General features: G+C 46.1%; 1 protein-coding gene across 1 annotated transcript in view; it reads right to left on the bottom strand.

The window, feature by feature from the left end:
• Positions 1-893: 893 nt before the first annotated feature.
• The window catches only part of PLCH2 (phospholipase C eta 2), a 144,058-nt gene continuing 123,430 nt past the window's right edge, over positions 894-21,521 (bottom strand). Inside the window, exons 21-22 of the mRNA XM_084822068.1 lie at positions 7,229-8,297; positions 894-2,575 (exon numbers count right to left, since the gene is read on the bottom strand). Coding sequence (XP_084678194.1) covers positions 894-2,575; positions 7,229-8,297 — 2,751 coding nt within the window. The remainder of the gene's footprint in view (positions 2,576-7,228; positions 8,298-21,521) is intronic.

Genomic DNA, 21,521 nt, shown 5'->3' with positions numbered 1-21,521 from the left:
ATCACATAGTAAATTGACTTGGGGCTCTGAATTTGCAAGCAACAAGGAGGGTGTTGATCCAGGCGAGAAAATTTGCCTGCACCCTACCATCCCAAAGTCTGTCCCACTCCACCCCATCCTTTTCTCCTTGGCCAAGTTTCAATAGAAATCAGCTCAGCTGGGAGAAAGCATTTCTGTGGGTGAGGCTGTGGGGAGACAGACAGGTTTCCTAAAATAATTTTGTAGTGGTTCAAAGTCCTGAAAAACCCATTAAGCCAACAGCGGACAAAACTGTTGAGACTACAGTAGGATAAACAAAATGTGTGACTACACGGCCAACAGCAACGACTCCTGGATTGTATAACCCCAAGACTTCTTAAAAATTAGTGCTTGTCCCTCATCAAAAAAGCTTTGGATCATTTGCACCTTCCAAATAACGCTTTGCCTCCCAGAACTGAAGCCAAGCTGTAGCGGCTTCAGCGAGAAAGTCAAGGCAGCTCCGGATGGTAGTTCCATGTTGGTTGTGTGTTGGGGACTCTGTCTTACCGGAATTGTAGTCCAAGAAAAAGAGGCTGTAGGAAGGTTGTGAAGATCCTTAGACATGCTTTCAAGGGAACATGGAGGGGGGAGGGATCTTCTCATGATCTGTTCCCCCAGGAAAAATCTGCTTGCCCACTCCCCATATTGCATGCTACAGGTTGCATTATTATTAGAAGTAGTAGTATTTCACACATATAAATTGTTCTTTAGAGGCTGGGAGGAGGAGGAGGAGAAGGGAAAGGAAGCACTATTCTTGAACGAGGGTGTTCCTTATCATGTGCGTTCTTCTTTTTTGAAAAATGTGTGGCTGTTGCTTTTGTTGCTTTTGCTCCAACAGGAATGTAAACATCGATCTCGTTCAGCCCTTCCCAGCGTTAGAGTTTGAACAGAAAGACGGCTTCAGTCTCGCGGTTCAAGTCAGTTTGGTTTTTGAGTTGGGATGTAAACAGACTGGGGGACGCCATGTCTAGACAGGCCCCGCCAGGCAAGCAGCATGCTCCTTCGGGGTTCCCCCTCTCCTCAATGGGGCTCCCCTTGTTCAGAGCCAAGCTTCTCAGCCTCTGCCGCTCTTGTGCCTGCTTGGCTCGATTGGCAATGTACCTCACCCTGCTCTGGCTCCTGGATGAGGACCGTCGGAGGAGGCCCACTCCTTCCTCTTCCTCCTCAGACTCATTTGGCTCGAGGCTGGTTGGGGACGTGATGTCGTCCTCCTGCTGGAAGGTGGTCAGCTTCTTCAGGCGCTCCGCTAGCACATCCAGGGGCTTCGTGGAGGACCTGGAGGCAGCACAGCGGCGCTGTTCCCTCATGGACCAGGGGATGAAGCTCCGGCTAATGCTGCGGTACTTGCTCTCAAAGGTGCACGTGATGTCCTCCGAGGTCAGGTCACCAAGGCTTTTCGACTTGGCCTGGTTGGTCTCAGCATTCTCCTGCTCTTTGGATTTCAGGCAGGACTGTTTGAGGCTTTCCATGTACAACCGACTCCAGGTGTGTCTTCTGGGTATGGACGATACGCCCAACTCAAGACCTCTGGCTAGTGGTGTAGGGTGCAGCTCGTCCTCCCCGGGTTGACTTGACCTCAAGTTGGGGTTGGATTTGCTCTTGGTCACCATGGGCATTTCACGCCTAGATGCAGCATTAGCAGACCACGGGCGCACACCTCTTCTCTCAGGGACCACATCAAAATTCTCATGTCGGGCCCCAAGGTCTGGGAGGCTTTTCCGAGCAAGATTGGGCACAGAGAGATCTATGACTGTGTCATTGGAGGACATGCTAGAAGAGGAAGACATGCTGTCCCTATGACTGTTGGAGTCAAGCTTGCTCCAGATACGGTCATTGACTGTGGCATCTGAGTATACTTCAGCTGCTGGGGAGGATCCGCCGGGATGCCTCATCAAGACTGAACAGTCACAAAGTTTGTACCCTTCGCTCTTGGACCTCCTCGCCATCCCATGAAACGTGGAGACTGTGGCAGCTTGAGTTACTGGGGGAAATTCTTGAGGTGAAGTTGATGGGATGTTGCTTTTCACATCACTTTGGTGTGGTTGCCCAGCTGTGGTGCTGTCCTTCTTCTCAATTCCCTCAACATTCATCAGTTCTTGAACCATCCCATCTCTTTGCTTCTGGAAAATTCTTGCAGAATGGAGCCAATGGCTGGCCAATGCTACATTGTCCTGAGTTTGTGAACCAGGCTGATCTGGACTGCCATGCGCCCTTTTCGGTCCGCCTCCTTCTTCCCTGCTTTTCCTAACATCTTCCCATCCCAGGACACTTGCAACGGTTGGGCTGGGAGCAAGGAACACTTTCTCCTCTGTAACTGCCACTGCATGCTGCAGAAGAGGAGGTCTCTCAAGATGATCTGATGGATCACCTCCATCTGAACCAGCTTCCCAGGAATGATCCATCACAGGCCCTTCTTTGGGATCACTGGCAGGGGTAGTGGGCAGAGGAAAGCAAAAGCTGGTGGGCTGGTTCTCGTTGGCAACAAAGGGTTCTTCGTTGATAGTCTCCAGGCTGCATAATGAAGGGATTGACCTCTGCATTGAGAATTGGTGGACATCTGAGGGAGAAGAAAAACCAGGACTCAGGGCCAGGTTGATCAACAACTGATAAGTGAATTCTTTTACAGATAGATCAGACCAGTTTGGATTATCCTTGCCCCACTCAACCATTTTAATGTGTGGGAAAGGAGAGGGTGTGTGCAGCTCCTCCCTACCCACCTTGGCACCTGTGCTTACAGTGTCGGATAATCTGATTTTCATCTCCTCACATGTGGATCACATGGGATCACATTGCTGATTTTCCAGACTGAATCAAGAGGATCAACCACGTGATCTATATGCACGGAGGTGGAAACTGGATGATTTACCCGTGGGTACAAGAGGAATGGCAGGGATGGGTTGCCGAGTGGGCAGGGAGTAGTTGTGCACACTCACCCCCTCCATGCATTGGGCCAGTTGTGTGTGTGTGTGTGGGGGGGAACTGTAATCCAAAATGGCCCATCCTCTTGAAATATGAGATGTCTATGAAGATGTGCAACCCTTGAATACTTTTCTTGCCACGTACGAGTTTAGAACTAACTCTAAATGCCCAATAAATGTGTTCACCATCTCATGCCTGACCTGGCCCTTCTGGTAAGCATGCACCCTATTTTGATGATGCGTCCATGGGCTCCTGCACATTGGTGAATTAAAAGGAAACCCACAAAATGATTCTTGATGCCATCGTAATGTGTAGAGTTACATTAAATTGCCTTCTGGAAGCATTTCATCAATGTGAGGGCAAGGAAGACACGAATAAGCTGGAAGCTATGGCAAAATTTTGCGTCCACAACGCTCTACACAAATTCAGACTTTAAAAAAAAAAATGCAATGACTGACAACATTTAGAATTAGAAATACTGGAGAGGAGAATTCCAAAAGCATTCATTTCCAAGTGCAAGTCAAGTGTTACTATTTTGCAGAAAACTCAGATAAATGGAAGATACACACACACACACACACACACACACACACACACACAGAGGCATGCTGGAACAAAACAGGGATGTTAGCAGTAACATTTCTGAGCTATTAATGCCCGTGCATGTGTGTGTGTGTGTGTGTGTGTGTGTGTGTAACATATACATTTGACATTTCTTATGCATTATAAGGGGCTGGGAAAGACTGCCACCCAGTACCCTAGAGCAAATGAGAAACATGCATGGGATGTATGCAAAGGTACTCATGCAAAGATTGGAAGGGGAAACCATCAATAATTATCGGAGGTGTCAGACAGAAATGAGGAGAAACCAGGCAATATCTAGCACGTAAACTAGCAATGCTCAAGAGTTACCTGTAACTTGCTCATCCTTTCAGTTCTTAACTACAGAGACAAGAGTGTGCATGTGGAATAGGACAGAACAGAGGGGAAAAAAACCAGTTAATTCAGGGAAGGCCAGAACAGATAAAGAATAACTTAGTAGGGAGAAGCAGGGGCAAAAAGATCATGGAAACAAGCTAACTGTAGGATCCTGAGAATTTGTTTTTGACCAACCAGTGGTGCCCCAGGCAAACTGTAATCAAGGGGTGGTTTTATTATTGTATTGCCTTTATATCCCACCTTTTTTCCTCCTAAAGGAACCCAAGGTGGTGTACATAATCTTCCTCCTCTCCATTTTATCCTCACAACAGCAACCCTCTGAGGTAGGTTGGGCTGAGAGTTTTTGACTGTCCCAAATTCATAGAATTATAGAATCATAGAATAGTAGGGTTGGGAGGGGCCTACAAGGCCATCGAGTCCAACCCCCTGCTCAAGGCAGGAATTCAAGTCAGAGCATCCTTGACAGATGGTTGTCCAGCCTCATCTTGAACGCCTCCAGTGTGGGAGAGCCCACCACCTCCTTAGGGAATGGGTTCCATTGTCGTCTTGCTCTAACAGTCAGGACGTTTTTCCTGATGTTCAGCCGGAATCTGGCTTCCTGTCACTTGAGCCCATTATCCGTGTCCTGCACTCTGGGATGATCGAGAAGAGATCCTGGCCTTCCTCCCTGGGACAACCTTTCAAGTACTTGAAGAGCGCTATCCTATCTCCCCTCAGTCTTCTCTTCTCAAGGCTGAACATGCCCAGTTCTTTCAGTCTCTCCTCACAGGTCTTTGTTTCCAGTCCCCTGATCATCTTCGTTGCCCTCCTCTGAACCCTCCACAGTTTGTCTGCACCCAAGTCACCCAGTGAGCTTCCATGGCTGAGTGGGGACTAGAACCCGGATCTCCAAACTCCCAGTCCAACACTCTAACCACAACACCACGCTGTTTTTTTTTAAAAAGGCCGCTCTTCCAGGCATAAGGATAAGAAACAAAATGGTCACACATTGTAAGGAAAAGAGTTGTGATGCTTCGTCTCTCTTTTGGATTTGGTACGTAAGGCTGTGAGCATTGTGCAAGTGCTTTGCAAATGTGAAACTCCAACTGATGTATGGTGCTGGCATTGTTATGGAACCACTTGAGACTGCAAAGAAATTCACCTGGCAGCTACATTGTGGTCTTTTCAGCACCAGCTATAAACCTTTTTAATTATCCCAGGAATTTGTTCTGCAGTTCTTACAGTTTAAATCTATTATTTTATTTTTGAGGTCTTTACGCCGCTGCTGGTTTTTATTCTTGCTCTCATTTTATACTGTAGTTTTAAACTTTCAAAAAAGTTTTATACTGTGTTTTGTCAGGTTGCTGTATTCTATGGTTTTAATTGTTGCGACTTGCACTGAGAGCTTTGGCTATTGGGCAGTGTAGAAATGGAAGGAAGGAAGGAAGGAAGGAAGGAAGGAAGGAAGGAAGGAAGAAAGAAAGAAAGAAAGAAAGAAAGAAAGAAAGAAAGAAAGAAAGGCAGGCAGGCAGGCAGGCAGGCAGGCAGGCAGGCAGGCAGGCAGGCAGTTTCTATAGTAAAATGCTCCTTCTGGCTTCCAGACCACTGTCAGTACGCATAGAGCAGACAGTAAGAAAACAGAAGTTGGCCACCCTGATTTACAGTGCAATCTTTACTCAGAAGAAGGTCCCACTGAGTCTACTGGGTCTTACTACCAGGTAAGTGTGGTATAGCACTGCAGACAAAGGCTCTGATTCTATGCACACTTACCTGGGAGCGAGCTCTACTGAATACAGCGGGGCTTACTTCTGAGAAGGCGTGCACAGAATTCTAGATGCACCAGTCCAAGGGTTTAGGGTGTGTAACAATACGTTATGATCCTAACGCCAATCTGTTCAAATAGAACAGCTTAAAACAATTACAAATATTAAAAGGGCTGAGCTGAAAGGGGCTAAAAGATTTCCATGAAATCTTTCGACGGTTGCAAAAGGTGTTCTCTTCTTTTGGTAGTTGTTCACTGGTTGCTCCGAAAATGAGTGAAAGCATTTGCCCCATCCAGACAGAGGGCAATGCCGATGTAGAAAAGAGTGCTCTCATTGGTGTTTGCTTTGGCCACTTGCCAAATCTGCCTGGCTGTGTAGCGGTGCGATGTTGTCATCCCAGCTGATTGGCTGGGATGAGCAGGAAGAAGAAGAACCCAAATGGCACTACAGGAGCAAAACTTTGAGAAATTATGGCGGGGAACAGACAGCAAAGTGAACAAATGGGGTTTGGGGCTAGTATTTTGGCTCCCCCAAAACAGCACTTTCACCCTTAAGATGAAATGGGTAAATAATCAGCACGGTCCTAAATATTATATCCATGGTCATTTGTTGTTGTTGTTAAAGTCTTATACCATCAACATGAGTGGATCTCATGAGTTGGATCTCATCCAACATGAGTGGATCTCATGAGTTGGATCTCATCCAACATGAGTGGATCTCATGAGTTGGATCTCATCCAACATGAGTGGATCTCATGAGTTGGATCTCATCCAACATGAGTGGATCTCATGAGTTGGATCTCATCCAACATGAGTGGATCTCATGAGTTGGATCTCATCCAACATGAGTGGATCCTCTACTTCTTGCTTTGGGGAGAGGATTGCTTTGGCAGCTGAATATGTAAAATCCTATAAAAGTATCTAATTGAAACAAAATTAAATGTAATTAAATTCTGGGTTGGACTCGATGGTCTTATAGGCCCCTTCCAACCCTACTATTCTATGATTCTATGATTGATTCTAAATAAAGCCCAAGATGAACCCTGTCCCAAAGTCTAGGCTAAACCCAACCAAAAAGCAACATGTTACAGGTTTTGCAAAGATGTCTTAATGCCCAAAGTTTATACAGCAAATATCTAAGTATTTGACACCATCACGGGCAATACTGATTGTGAATTAGTTCTCTCTTTCCCTACTGTAATGTCTGCATGATACAGATACTCTGGTTGGATTAAAAACAAATCTTAGAATCATACTTACACTGTATATGATTAAAAACACACACACAGAGAAAGAGAGAGAGAGAGAGACAGACAGACATACAAACCACGGACATCTAGGGAAGGATTTGCTGCTGAAGATGGTTTGGCATATAGGAGAAACAAATATTCATCTAAGACTGGACACATTGAGAATGGACAAAGTCCCAGACAGAAACACATGTATGAATAAATGCTTCTGTGTGTGTTTCACCCCTCCCGCCCCCAACAGAAAGCTAAAATGGCAAAAATTAAAAACTAAATAAATAAAGAATGCAGGGACTTCTAAGGGGAAACTAAAACGACAACATTATCTATGGCAAATGGTTGGATGAAGAAGATCTGGTCTTACCAGTAAAGAATATAGGAGATTTACTCCGAATTTCCTCCAGTTTTTCAGCAAACAAGGCATTCATTTCCCTCTGAAGGGTGCCCACCTGTTTCCTGGAGCTCTCGGACCGTTTGGGGAAGTCGGGGCTTCCGAGGCTCTCCAAGCTGCTGGAGTTGGAGGATATGGAGCCATTGCTGGTGGTCACCAAGTTGACAGTGCTTCCATATTTGCCACCGGGCTGGCCCTGCCACCTTGGCCGGGAATGACCTTTGACCCCGTGACATCTAGAATCACCGACTTTCTTCCCTGAGGTCGCAAAGGGCTGGCAAGTCCTGGGAAGGCTATTGGCAGCCCCGTGGCCACTGCAGAGGTGCAGGTCTGCCCGCGGCCTGGGCTGCTCCTGGATCCCCCCATTTTTTAGCTCTAACCTCTCCTCCTCTCCTGTCAGGCTGCTATACTGGTTGCAGTGCGGAACATTATTAGCGGCAGGCCTAGCAGTGGCGTGGTCACTCCACTTGCACTCTGAATCAGGGCTCTCGCTCGAGCCAATCATGCATTTCATGCAGTTGCTGGCCATGCCTATGCTACCTGAGCCATTGAGGGCACAGCGGGCAAAGACACCCTGCTTCTCGTTTGGTGGCTCCTGAAGGCGGACCCGGTCGGACCTCCGGACAGGCTCGCTGAAGGCGGCATCCCCGCGTGGGCGGCCTTGGCTGCCGCTTTTACCTTTGGCGAATCTTTGGGCCTTACCTTTCAACCCCTTGCTCTGAGCCTCCCTGTTGACACCATCTCTAAGAGAAGGTGCCGGAGAAGCACACTGTGGCTCTTGGTCAAAACGAGGATGGGAGAAGTCTTCGAGTTCATGGCCTTCGCCGGCCCCTTCAGAGCTGTTGTCTTTGGTGTCGATAGCAATCTCGGGAAAGCCCTTCTTGGTTTTCTTCTGGGTCTTGGTGGGCGCGCTGGCTGTCCGCCGTAAAAGATGGCTGCTAAAGGAGTGTTTGCGGTTGAGCTGGCCAGCAGCATGACTGTCTAGAGAGGCCTGCTTTGGATTTCTGAGAAACAGACCTTTTAAGCCCAGAGCTTGCTTGACCTGGAAAAGAGAAGAAAGCCCCCATAACGGAAGATGCGTATTTCTTCCCCAGTGCGCAAAGACAAAAATGTTCGTGATATGCAAGGTGTTATTAACCTCGTGGGCGGCATCCCCTATCCAGGTTTGACTGGAAGACAGAATTGGGAGGAAGGTATGAATGGCAGTTTTGATTCAAGATTGTGTGCTAGTTTCATTTTGCGAATTTCTACCTCCCTCCCCCTGCTCACCCCCCCCCCCCTGCAGCAGCCTTTTTGCCCCAATTCACTTGTGTGCTTATTCGGGAATTAAGCACGCAAGCTTATGAATGTTTGCTAAGAAAACTGCCTCACTGATTTTAAAGGAGGCTTAATTCCTTCCACCATGGGTAGGAGAATTCATTGAGAGGGATGGAAGGTAGTGGTCTAGGCCCACGTGCCCTTTTTCAAAGTGGCAAGTGGCCACAGCTGCAGCCAACGCCCCCTCCAGTTGCCTTTGGGTTGGTAACTGGAGAGCACCAATGCTCCTTGGAGGTGGAGAATTGGCCCTGGGCGTCATGTTGCCGACTCCTGCTCTGGGTGTGTATTTAGGACCGTGGCTTTAATTGTAAAGAACTATCATTATATCTCACTTTTCCTTCCCTGGACAGGGACACGTTTTGCAAGCATAGAGTACACTGAGTATCAGTTACTCCCTTTAACCCTAAATTGGAATTAAGTGGCCAATGAGCTACAGAAATCCTCAACAAATAGGGGACCCTCCCAAAAAAAGACCCCCCCCAATCTGGTTTCATTGCCACAGAAAGGCACAGGACCACAGCTGCCATTTTGGCTCCAAAGTATTTGAAAAGGATGTGCACGATCCAGCCACAATTAAGCATTTTAACAGCATAGTCTTGTATGTGTGTATTCAGAAGTACATCTTATTAAGTTCAGTGGAATTTATTCCCAGGTAGGTGCGTATAAGATTGCCGCTAAAGGGGGATATCAACGTCACGCAAAGCAGAAGCCAAACTAGCATGACAGATCATTCCTTTTCCCGTCTCCCCCCACCTGTATTGCCCCTGCAGTAGGCTTCGAACTCTTAATTTAGAGGTGCCAAGATACTGATAAATCAGATCCAGGTTTACTTACAAGGAAATACCTTATTGAGTACAATTAGCACACAGGCATACCCCATGGCTGGATCAGACAGCTTCTCTCAACCCAGAGCCATGGGGTAAAATGGGTTTTATACCACACATGTCAGCAGTGAGGCAGCATGACAGCAGCAAGCGTTAACTAGCATTCGTCTGCAGCTTTCCCAGCACAGACACTTGCAGCTCAGCCTAAACATAGCTTCACTTCCCAGGCACATGGAGATAAGACACTCCACTCGTTAGTGTGGAATGTGCTGAGGCTGCTATCAACCTTTGACTCATCTCACATGTTCGGAGGCCCACTAGCAAGGTAATTGCACTAATAATGAACCTAAGCAAAGCATTATGGATCTCTAGGCCCCTCTAACACTACAGGTAACTTGGTTACAGGCCTGGGGCCAATACATCACCCCAGCAGTCCCAACGTCCCCCTGAAAGGCCTCTCTCCAGAGCATCGGAGGGACCTACCAAACATTGTGGTCTGTGGGAGGGGGAACTACTAAAATCAGGAACCTTGGGCAGGGGGTGTAAGATTACCCTGACCAGTTTCGGACAATTCCCTCCTTCCACTGCAGGCCCATAAGACATATCCCACAGTGTTTGGTAGGTCCTCCCCCTAATCCACTAGGGGTTGTAGGGGGGAGTAGAGGGGACTTCAGGGAGGGGAGGAGGGAAAAATCCATTGTATGAGCTGTCGTCCATTTGTGCAATGTGAGATTTCACTCAACAGCTTCAATACTATAGACACTCAGCTGGCACAAAGCCCCACTGAACTCAATGGAACTTACTTTGAAGCAGACATGCATAGACTGGATTGCAAAACTCCCATTAATAGCAAAAGGAGAGGCTGAAGCATGCAATAAATTCCTCCATCGAAATTCAAAGAGCTTAATTTTGGCTAGATCGATCCTTCCATCTAAGTTTTCTTAGCAGCCTCTTATAGTGAGTTCTACACCTTTTCGTAACTTCAGTCTTTGCATGCACAAATTCATTTTGAAAACGCTAAAAGCATTGGAATATTTTTTTTCTATAATGTTTCTTTCTTTTTCTTTTCTGTTTTTACAGATACCTTTGCTCAAGGTAAAGCAATAGTTAGAGAAAAAGTTTAATCTGAAATGGAGTTGCCACCAAAATTTCAGCTACAGTGAAACTCAGAGCAATGGGGGGGGAGGGGTCTTCTTTGTTAGGCAAAATCTCTGCGGATTTTCCAGGGAAGTTAAAAGATCTTCAGCAAGACTAGGGAAGTGGTGGAGTTTTCACATCCCTCAATGGATTAATATTTGCAATTTCAAAGTGGATAGCAATATCCTTCCATGAGTAAGAAAACGATCTCCGAACCAAGGCCACCACATTGCAAAGCTTTTGGGCAATGGTATGGGTGTTCAGAAAGGATGGCGATCCAGTGGTGCTGTGTGGTGCATAGCCACCTTGGGGGGGGAAAAACACTCTAATTGTCTCTTTAGATGCCCTGCACAATTTTTAGGTAATGCAATTAATTGTTTGATACTGCAGCAAATTTGCTATGCATTGCTGTCATTGTACATGCTTATCATTTCCACACTGTAAACATTAGCAAAGTCTTAACACATACATCCTAGTGTCTCTTGTGCATTTATTACAGACAATTCTTGAAGATGAGCCCAAACAGTTCCACCCCCACCCCCATTTAGAATTTGGTGAAATGGAGGGTGGTCACAAACGATCGCTTTTCAGATACTTGACACTGATTTGAAAGAACAATTATTGCCACATGGTACAGGCATTCATTTTTCCTCCCTTGCCCTGTTGTTGTACCTGAGGTCTGAACAGGCACTGTTGGCTTTTATGGTGCTTCAAAAACTTGCAACACCTTCTTGGTCAGAAGAAGCCAATGTGGGATTGGGACCGGGGGTGTGGGGACTGATTGCATGTAACATGGGCAATGGTGGCTCTATCATAATGTTTACAAGTGTCTAAAAAAACCTCCCTTCTGCCCCAACTAAAAGATTCAACACTCCTATAGTCATTCCACACACACTTGCCAATTTGTTAGCAAATGATCGTTTCATCTTTGTGGGGAAAGGATCTGGGTCATAAGCGTAAGAGATTGGGCGGTTTCTACATGGGACAATTGTTTGGAACAGAGGAGAGCTGACTGGGGGAAACTGTTAATTGCTCGAGTATGACTGTATGATTGGCAGGCCGGTCATGGATGTAACTGGAGTTGGGCTTGAAATGGAGTGGCAGAAGGGGTTAAAGAGGGCTCATGGCTAGGGAAGGGAAGTTCCGTGGCTCCAGTTACTTCTGCATCCCAGCACATTCTCCTCGCTGTGCCCCACTGCAGCCTTCACCAAACTGGTGCCCCTCTCAGGAATGAATCTGAGCGTGTGGAGATACCTAGCCGCTCCGATTCAGAATGGGAACAGCCAGAACAGGGGGAGGCTCCCTCCCCAGTGAGCTCAGATATGGCAAGACCTTCTTCCCGAGACCTTGGTGCACAGATGGCTCAGCCTGAAAAGCCCCCACTTTCCTCCTCCATGAGAAGCCAGTAGGGATGTCAGAGAATTTCTCCCCGAAACTTCGGGGGGCCGAGCGCCAACGTGTTCGGCCCCCCGAACAAGTTTCGGGGAGAAATTCTCCGCACCCCCCCACACCCCGCACCCCCCCCGGGACGGGACTTACCTTTGCCGAATGTCCCTCCCGGTGGCGGGTCCGGCCGGCGGTTCGGCGGGTGTTCGTGCGGGGCGGGAGCGGCAGCCGGTCTTTCGACCGGCTGCCACCGCCGCCATTCCAATAAAAGAAAAAAAAAAAAAAAACGCCCCCGTGATAGGCTACGTGATGATTAACGTAGCCTATCACGGCTGACTTTGCAGATCTAGCCGTGACAGGCTACGTTAATCGTCACGTAGCCTATCATGGGGGCGTGTTTTTTTTTTAAACTTTGGAGTTCGCGGCTGGGTGAGGCGGGAAGCCTCCTCCCCGGCCTGAACTTTGCGGGGGGAGCAACGAAGCGCCTCCCCCCCACCGCGAACAAGCTTCGATGACAGGTAAGTGACTTTCGTCCACCCCTAGAAGCCAGGGTTCAGGGGAGGAGGAGAGTGAAGGGCTGACTTGAGAGATGCTAGGGTCCATTGCAGAGCGAAGCGGGAAAAGTTAGAGGCAGAGCTCAGATGCTTCACCAAGTTGGCTACACATGAATGCCTATGTCGGAGGGCGCCAGTCTAATGGAGGGGCATCCCTGCGAAGCTAGTCTGGCTGAGAAGTTCTTGTTCAGACTGCTGGCAACTTCTCTAATTTCCACTTCAGCCCCTCTGCTGGTATTAGTAATTGGTGGAGTAGCTGTTTTCATTGTAGTCTGAGAATTTCCTAGAATTTGCATTTGTAAGGAACCTGGTCGTTAACTAATAGTGAGCCTGAAGCCTGGTATCTTGGAGTGTGTTGATTGCGAAGGGAGAGGATGAAGGAATGTGACAGCCCCCAGATGTTTGGGAGTACAACTCCCATCAGGCCCAGCCAGAATGAGCAATGGCCAGGGATTATGGGAGTTGGAGTCTAAAACACCTAGAGTACACCAAGTTGGGGAAGGCTGTCTTGTCTACTGAATCTTTTACCAAATGGATGGCAAGCTATTGCTAGCCCAGCCCAAACAGCAGGGTTCCAAATTACTGAGTCAAATTGGCAAGTGCATATAATGATGACCAAAATGGTGATCAGATCCCATGTCCCAAGGGTTAAAATCATATTTGCAAAATCCAGGGGGAAATCTCTGTACACAAATACACAAATAATAGGGTTTTCCCCCCCCCACAAATAAATAAAAGAATCCCAGTGATGGAATGGGGTGATGTGCAGTGACAATTCCACCAGTTCAATCCATCTAGATCACTTGATGCATCCCAGTGAGGCTATTGAAGCTTGAATCAAAACAAGCGATTCAAGATCCCAAATCCAGTGCAAATTTGGTTGGAAGAAGAGAAAGTCATTTAAGAAGAAGATCCAGCATATTTGCTTCCATCTGTTTGCAAAAAAACCCCCAACAGTGGATAATTGGGTTCGCCAAACACTGATCGAAAGAAACTGGCAACAGATCACTTATTACATCCTAAAGGAGGATTTTCTCAAAGTGTAGCAAGTATATTGCGGTTAGAATGACTTCAAGCGGAAGAGAAAACAATTTTCCCCTTCCAAAATTAGTAGATGGTGTGAGACAAGGGATTAGGGGAAGTGATTGACAGGGGGAACAGCAATGGAGAATATAATATATATATATATATATATATATATATATAAAAGAAAAAAAGAAATTTATCCTGGATCTACTTCAGAAATGCAGAGCGCTTTGCTTGTTCAATGGCCCGGCAAACGTTCCAGGAAATGTTGCAATCCATGTTATGAGTGGAAGAATTTTTTCCCAGGAGAAAAAAAAATAAAGTTGAATAAGGAAAAGACACCAGATGTTAATGATGTTGTTGGTTAGAGAAGCATGCAAGCGTGTCGCTGGGAGCACACTACACCTTCCTGTGTCAGGAGGAGGGAGGGGGGTACCTTGAAGGCGTCTAAATTTGCTCTGCTTCTAAAAGGAGACTTTTTTTGACACAGAGAAGTCCACTGAAATCACAAACAGACAGAAGTAAAAGGCAGAAAGTGAGACACGGACCAAGCTGAGGAGACTCTGCAAGAGATATAGGCAACATTTGGGGGAAAGGGGCAGGAAAGAAACCACATATGAGAAATTTGACGAATAACATAAATAAAGTACGAGAGAGAGAGAGAGAGAACAATGAGAGGGGTCAGCAGGAGGCAGCACAGTTTAGAAAAAAAATAGAACTCTGAAAGTAAACTAGCAGGGTTGTGTGTTTGACTATGCCATCCCCCCCCCCCCGCGCCCCTGGTCTGCAGAACAGGCAGCATTCAGCTTTTTGAGAATCACAATTCGGGGGGGGGGCATTATAGCACATTTCTAGCCCTTATTGTGGAAGAGATGACCTGAGAATTTGTGGGCAATGCCTGATTACATCTCAGAAGCCCAAGGAATTGTTGAAGATGATTACTCATAGAATCATAGGCTGGGAAGGGGCCTACAAGACCATCGAGTCCGACCCCTGCTCAATGCAGGAAGCCCGATTTCCAGGCGGTCTCCCATCCAAGTACTAACCAGGGCTGACCCTGCTTAGCTTCTGAGATCGGACGAGATCGGGCACATCCAGCCCTTTGCTCGTCACTCAGGCCCTTCCACTATGGCCAACAGAAGCAGAACAGGGCAGACACATACACAGAGAGAGAGACAGAGAGACAGAGAGAGATAGACACAGAGAGGCAGAGTATATTATGCAAAGTAAGAGGCATTGTGCAATCTGGTTTGATTTGCATGATTTATACTGAATGCAGAATGCCACTGTTCATATTCACAGGCCTGGTGCTAATGAAACTGAGTTTCACAAGCATTACAGAGAACACAGTGGTTAATCTGACAGCCTCAGCGCATAACAAATTTTCAGTTTGGAAATGGTCCAGTCCTTAAACACAGGAAGCAATCATGACAAAGAAGGTATCTAGGAAAACGTGCACCACAGCCTATAGGGAAGAGCTCAGCTTTGTTGGGGTGGTACTTTAGACACCTAGAGCTAGTGGCTAGAGTGTTGGACTGGGAGTTGGGAGATCCAGGTTCTAGTCCCCACTCAGCCATGGAAGCTCACTGGGTGACTTTGGGCCAGTCACAAGCTCTCAGCCCAACCTACCTCACAGGGTTGTTGTTGTGAGGATAAAATGGAGAGGAGGAGGATAATGTACACTGCTTTGAGTTCCTTGGAGGAAAAAAGGTGGGATATAAATGTAATAAATAAATAAAATAAATAAATAAATAAATGCCCTGGGCTGGGAATGAACTCTCATTATGCTCTAAGATAGGGGTCCCCAATGCAGCACCCATGGGCACCTCCAATGGCACCCATGAAGGGGTCCCCAATGTGGCACCTTAAAACTTTTAATATTTTTAAAATCCATGTTTTAATATATGTGCATGGATCTGCATATATCCATAGCAATCAATACAAATGAAATGCATATAACTTTCTAGCAATTATAAATAGGCTTCAACAAAAGCAGACCAATTATCCAAAGACGTATCCATTTGAAGGTGGCATCAATATGCCATCCGTTCAAATACCAAAAGCGTTGTAAGGTCCTCAATCCATTGCATTATAGGAGATGAGCGTTTATCCTTCCAGTGTTGTAATATCCGTCTTTTAGCTGTCAAAAGGGTATGGAGGATCCATTTATGCTGACCAGCCGTTAATTTCCACAAAACAGGTATATAATTTAAATGAAGGTGTACCTCAGTGAATACTAAAGACTGTTCCAGTACAAAATTTATGAGTGTAATAACCTCCTCCCCAAAAGAAGCAACTACTGGACACGGTCAAAACATATTAAAAGAAGCATTAGCTGTATTGCACCACCAGCAAATAGCCGAATTAGATAATCCCTTATTAAAGAGACATTGAGGTGTCCAATAGACACAGTACAAAAGTTCTTCCCGAATTAGACACAACCTAAGATTCATAGACATCACAGGTGGATGCCAAAGTGGTGACCCACTGATCAGGCATTTTGTGGTGGTGTCCACAGCATGGTCTCAAATTCCCAAATGTGCCCGTGGGTCCAAAAAGCAATAGACAGAATAGTTTAAAATCTATGTTTAGATGGTATACCACACTTCCAACATTGAACATAATTGAGAGCCAGTGTGGTGTAGTGGTTAGAGTGTTGGACTGGGACTCGCAAGACCCGGGTTCTAGCCCCACTCAGCCATGGAAGCTCGCTGGGTGACTTTGGGCCAGTCACAGACTCTCAGCTTAACCAACCTCACGGGGTTGTTGTGAGGATAAAACAGAGAGGAGGAGGAGAATGTAAGCCACCTTGAGTTCCTTGCACAAGGAAAAAAGGCGGGATATAAATGTAATAAGAATAATAATTAAAAAAAAAATCATAGTAAATCACAATGACTGTTAGTGCTATTTCTTATGGAGCCAAAATATCACCCCTCCACCCCCATGAAGAAGCTGGACCTTATCTGCACATACGGAGGGTCTGTGATTTTGCAAGGGGATTTGGGGAGTTGAGACTATATTATTCGTAAACAAGATAACTGAAGTGATATTATTATCATATAATAACAGTAATCATTTTGTTCACGTATACCAGAAGGAGAACTGGTCTCATTTACAATAATCACAGGATGCCTTTCCTTTGCTAAGAATGGGAAAATGGTTTTTAAAAAACCCTGTTCATAAATGACTGGGAAAACAAACTATGTATGTGTTCAGGAGCAGCTAAACTTACAAGTGAGGTTTGATCTCAACAAGGCAGTGTCTTCCCCCCTCCGCCTAAGTGGTCTACATGTATTCATTACTGGGGAGTGAATCCACATTCATCAAATGATACTCTACATTTATTTAATCATTTGTGATATTCATGAAGTCAGGATATTTAATGCATCATGAATTGATCTCATTCAGTAATCTTTTTGTAGATTGCATATATTCTTAAACTTCTAATGAAATGTAATGTAACTGCCCCAGGTTGGAGGGAAAGCCACATCCACAGAGAATCACACAAAGTTGAAGAACAGCCCAGAAATCCTCCTGTCTCACACAGAAGGCTCAGTGAAGATTTTCATAGTTTGGAAACAGCAGGACACTGACTTCGGATCCCACCAGGTCTGGTGCCCAGACTGAGATGGTGCCCGGGTAACCCAGTGTACCCCAGTGGCTGATGGGAGATTGCACCCAACATGCTTAGGATTGGCAGGAAGGGCATTCACGTCAGAGAGTGTGGCTTCTGCCATGTTTGAGCAGGGCTGGCTCCAACCCATGGCAAAGTGCCATCCTATGGGTCCACCTCCCATCCATGGACCTATTCCCAATGCCTACTAAATTACCTTTTTAATTTTATTGAAATTACCTTTGCTGCCCCCAGAGCAATGCACTGCTGGGAAGGTTCTGCCCACCATCTTGGATTCCCCCCCTCCCCGCAATGCCCAGAAGTCGAGTGATTCTGGAGCACTGTGGGAAAGAAAACATAGTGGCAGCTATCTCTTTTTTTTCACCTAAGAAGATCTCATTTGAGGCAAGATTTTCAGAGCTTGGCTCCCTATCCCAAAGTTTGTTTGCCAGAATTGCCCTGGAAGTTAAATAATTCATTCTTGGATTTTGACCAGTATTTCTGGCTGCACCTCCTAACCCATTTTTATTACCCCTCCCTGTCCCCAAAAGCCATTCGGATCAGGTGTCATCCTAGCTTGAGAGTTCAGAAGGATATCATGATCAATGGCATTGAAAGCCGCTGAGAGGTCCAGCAGAACCAACAGGGGCTGAGTACCATGTCCAATTCCTGGCATTCATCATCTGCCATGGTGACCATGGCTGTTTCTGGACCAAAACTGGGCCTTGAAGCCAGATTGAAATGGATCTAGATAATCTAGGCAATGCAATGCTGGTGGATTTAATGGTGAAGATTTAACGGTGGCAACCCTACCTGGCCTGCAAATAGCAAGATATTTCCCCCCAAATTTTGGATGGTGGCTGACAGGCTGTCATGGCTTTCCTGCCTCTGGCAAAAGGGAGGCTCATGCCAGGTTCAAATCTCTGAAGGGTTCCAGGAAGGGGAAGGGAGAGTCTGGAAAGACCCAGCTTTATATGAAAAAAACCGTCCTTTGAAGAAAATATTTTAGAATCTGGTCAAAAGCATTACATCTGGAGATATATTTTTCCAAGGAGAGATACTGGACCATGGCCTCTTATATGTTCAGTTTTGTTTAATATTCAGTGGGACACATTTATGGCCTCGTTACAGAAAAATAAGAACGGGGATCTCTTCTTCAGCAAGATTAGAGTCATGAATTAGCATATTGACTCCAACAAAACTAAAAGAGGCAGAAATGGTAATGAGAAGCAACAACAGGTAGGTAATAGATTTGAGAACATGAAGACAAGATATAAAGCAATCAGAAAACAAATCAGCTTGGGAAATTGGAAAGGGGGGGGGACCTGGGGATGAGTTCACCAGATACGACAGGGGGCTTTTGATGCTCTTAAAAGAGAGCGACACATGGTGGACAGAGTTCGAATGGGAATCCATGAAGCCCCCAAATTGCTGCCAAGGCTTAAAAAGAAGTGTCAGTCAGCTGTAAATTAAAACTATCCATCAGAAAGCTACCCAAGCAGTAAGAGAGAAATCAAAGTGGGCAGAAACTACGTAGGACTGATCAAAGGAGGTTAATAAAAGTAGAAAATTGCCATCGACCAAGAGGTGTGTGTGCGTGTGTGTGTGTGTGTGTAAGCAAAACCTGAGGAGTGTCCTCTGCCCAAAATACACAAGTTTCAAATAAAGGGAGTACATGCCATGTCATTACACAATGTCTCATTAAAAAAAGATCACAGAGATACCCTGTCCACAGTTATCTATGCCCTGGTAGCAGGGGGGTGGAGCTTGACCAGCTTTCATTGGCTCAGTCCCCCAGACTTTGGCTCATCTTCCGCTACTTGGCCTGACTTGGTCTGCAATGAGTTGGGCCAACTTCCTTTCTAAGAATGCTGTAATAACTGAAACTGAGATCTTTAAAATATGTAGCTATAGTAGTTAAAAAAAAATCTGTTGTTCTTTCGTTTGTTTGGTTGAAACCTACAACAAAGAGTTGATAAAAAAACCCAAAGAGTTGGGCCAGCGAGCGGATTTTCTGTATTGTTGTCTGTTTGCGCAAATAGACATTTGCACACATTGCAGCTGTAATTTGCGCAAGTGTCTATTTCTGCAAATAAAAAAATATGGGAAAAGTTCCCAGATTTCAGGGAAAACCTGTGGCTCGGCTCGCAAATGCAAGCTGAATTGGGGGAGCCACGGAACTCCAGCGAGCCCCAAAAGGGCTGGATTTCCTGGTGACAGATATCCCTAGTCTGAATACAGTTCAAAGTACTGGTTTTAACATATACAGCTGTATATGGCTTGAAATGAGGGCAGCCTCTCCCAACCTAGTGCTCTCCACACATTTTGGATTTCAATTCCCTTAAGCCTCAGCCAGCATGGCCACTGGTCAGAAATCCTGGGAATGAGAGTCCAAAACACCTGGAGGATACCAGCAGGTTGGAGAAGGCTGGACTAGGGTGTGTCAAGGAACCACTGCTCTCATAAGAACTTGTCCATCCTTTGAGATCATCTGCAGTGTCTCCCCTGCCAGTGACAAGTGGAACACTTTGAGGGGCCTTATACTGAGTCAGACCATTTGTCTAACCCAGCACAGTATTGTCTAAACTGACAGGCAGCTGTTCTCCAGGGTTTCAGGCAGGATACTTTCCTAGCCCTACCTGGAGGAGCTGAACTTGGGACCTTCATGCAAAGCAAGTGTCACTGGGCTACAGCTCATCCCAAGAGAGAGGCAACTGGAGGTATGACCTTTGCTACTATCTCTCATTCCAGTTGTGGAATATCCATCCTGATATACAAATATGCAGGCCCAGCCCAAGATATTTTGTTGCCTGAGACAAGGTGGCGCCCCCTCCCATTCCATGTACAAAAGCCGACTGGAGTGACAGTCAAATCTTTCTTCAACACTGGCAATGGGACTTCAACACTCCACCGCACCTGAAGATAGAAGACTCGATAGGGGATGCAGGCAGGCCACAAAGCCCATGATTCTGTCCTCCAACACCTTGCTGCCACCTCTCAGCATCTGCCACTTGAGGGAACTGCCTCCTTCTGCCTAATGGTAGGGCCGGCCCTGCATATATGGCACCAATGTTATTGACTTCTGGGTGGCCAGGTTAAGAGTAAGACACTTCTGTTCTCCAGTTCTTTCAATGAATGTGTTTTCTGCTTCTGCTTATTCCATCCTGCATTGAGCAGGGGGTTGGACTCGATGGCCTTGTAGGCCCCTTCCAACCCTACTATTCTATGATTCTATGCTTCTATGATTTTTCATGACTTCATAGCACAATGTTTTTAAAATACTGTTGGGTTCCATTTTAAAATTGTTCTTAGCCGCTGTGCGAGCTTTTGAGTAAAAAGCCAGGATAAATAAAGGGAATCAATACTAATTTTAAAATATTCTTCTGTGCCTGTTTAACTACAGCTTTGGGCTTCTTCACGCAGAGGTTTCATCCTGCTATTGAGATTGCTCACTCATGGAAGTTTGTGGGTTTATTTATTTATTTATTTATCGCCCATCTAGCTGGTCACCCAGCCACTCTGGGCGATGCAGAAAGTATGTAACAAAACAGTTTTAAACAATAAAAATTATTGAGATGACGCCATTAACTTCCAGGGCATCTCCTGCACTAAATGACCTTTATGCCATTTTTAAATAGATTGGAGCTAATGAGGTATCAATTTACCTTACTTGTGTTCTGCTTGAGTTCCTTCCGTGTAAAAGGAAAAGCCGCAAGAAGAGGAGTGAGATCAATGAAACACAAGGAGGCCTCAGATAAGGGGGAGAAGGAGGGGGGAAAGGAAGCATGTGTAAAGGGAGTCCATTGTGATCCTGCATTTAGAACGGAAGCAGTAGGAATTCAGGCTGGTGTAGAGGTGCTCTTTGTTTCACACAAATGGATAATGCGGTAAAAGCACACCCAACCAGGACTGTACCACCCCAGCCTGCAGGTGGGAAACTGCATGATTGAAATCATCTTTGGGGAAGGGAGGACCTCTGTGCACATACAAAACTAGCACATCAGGATGAGGGTCTGGCTCAATGTTTTTTCATACCTCCCCTACCAAGACATCTGTGTGTGTGTGTGTGTACACATGCGTGTGTATAAAAAGAGTATTTTATACAAAGGAGCATTTGCCCACATGATCTCAAACCAGCATTCCAAAGTGGTACGATCCCTCTGGAGGAGTTTGCACCCAACGTTCCACAGCGGGGAGACGACAAGGAGATGAATGTGGAAAAAGGAAATTGCAAGTGTCTGGGTCTCATCTCAAGTTGGGGATGAGAGATAAAGGGATTGAAGCCAAAGGCTTCGTGGACAAGGTGGGTTTTGTGGAAGGCTTCGAGGCCATCTAGCTAAAAGGTAAAGGTAAAGGTGTCCCCAACCAGTCGTGTCCGACTCTAGGGTGTGGTGCTCATCTCCATTTCT

Source organism: Heloderma suspectum, chromosome 15 (genome assembly GCF_057233095.1).
Source record: "Heloderma suspectum isolate Gila_16-S chromosome 15, 16-S_ref, whole genome shotgun sequence".
Taxonomy (NCBI): Eukaryota; Metazoa; Chordata; class Lepidosauria; order Squamata; family Helodermatidae; genus Heloderma; species Heloderma suspectum.
The sequence above is the reverse complement of the archived record's forward strand: the minus strand, read 5'-3'. Positions and strand labels throughout refer to the sequence as shown.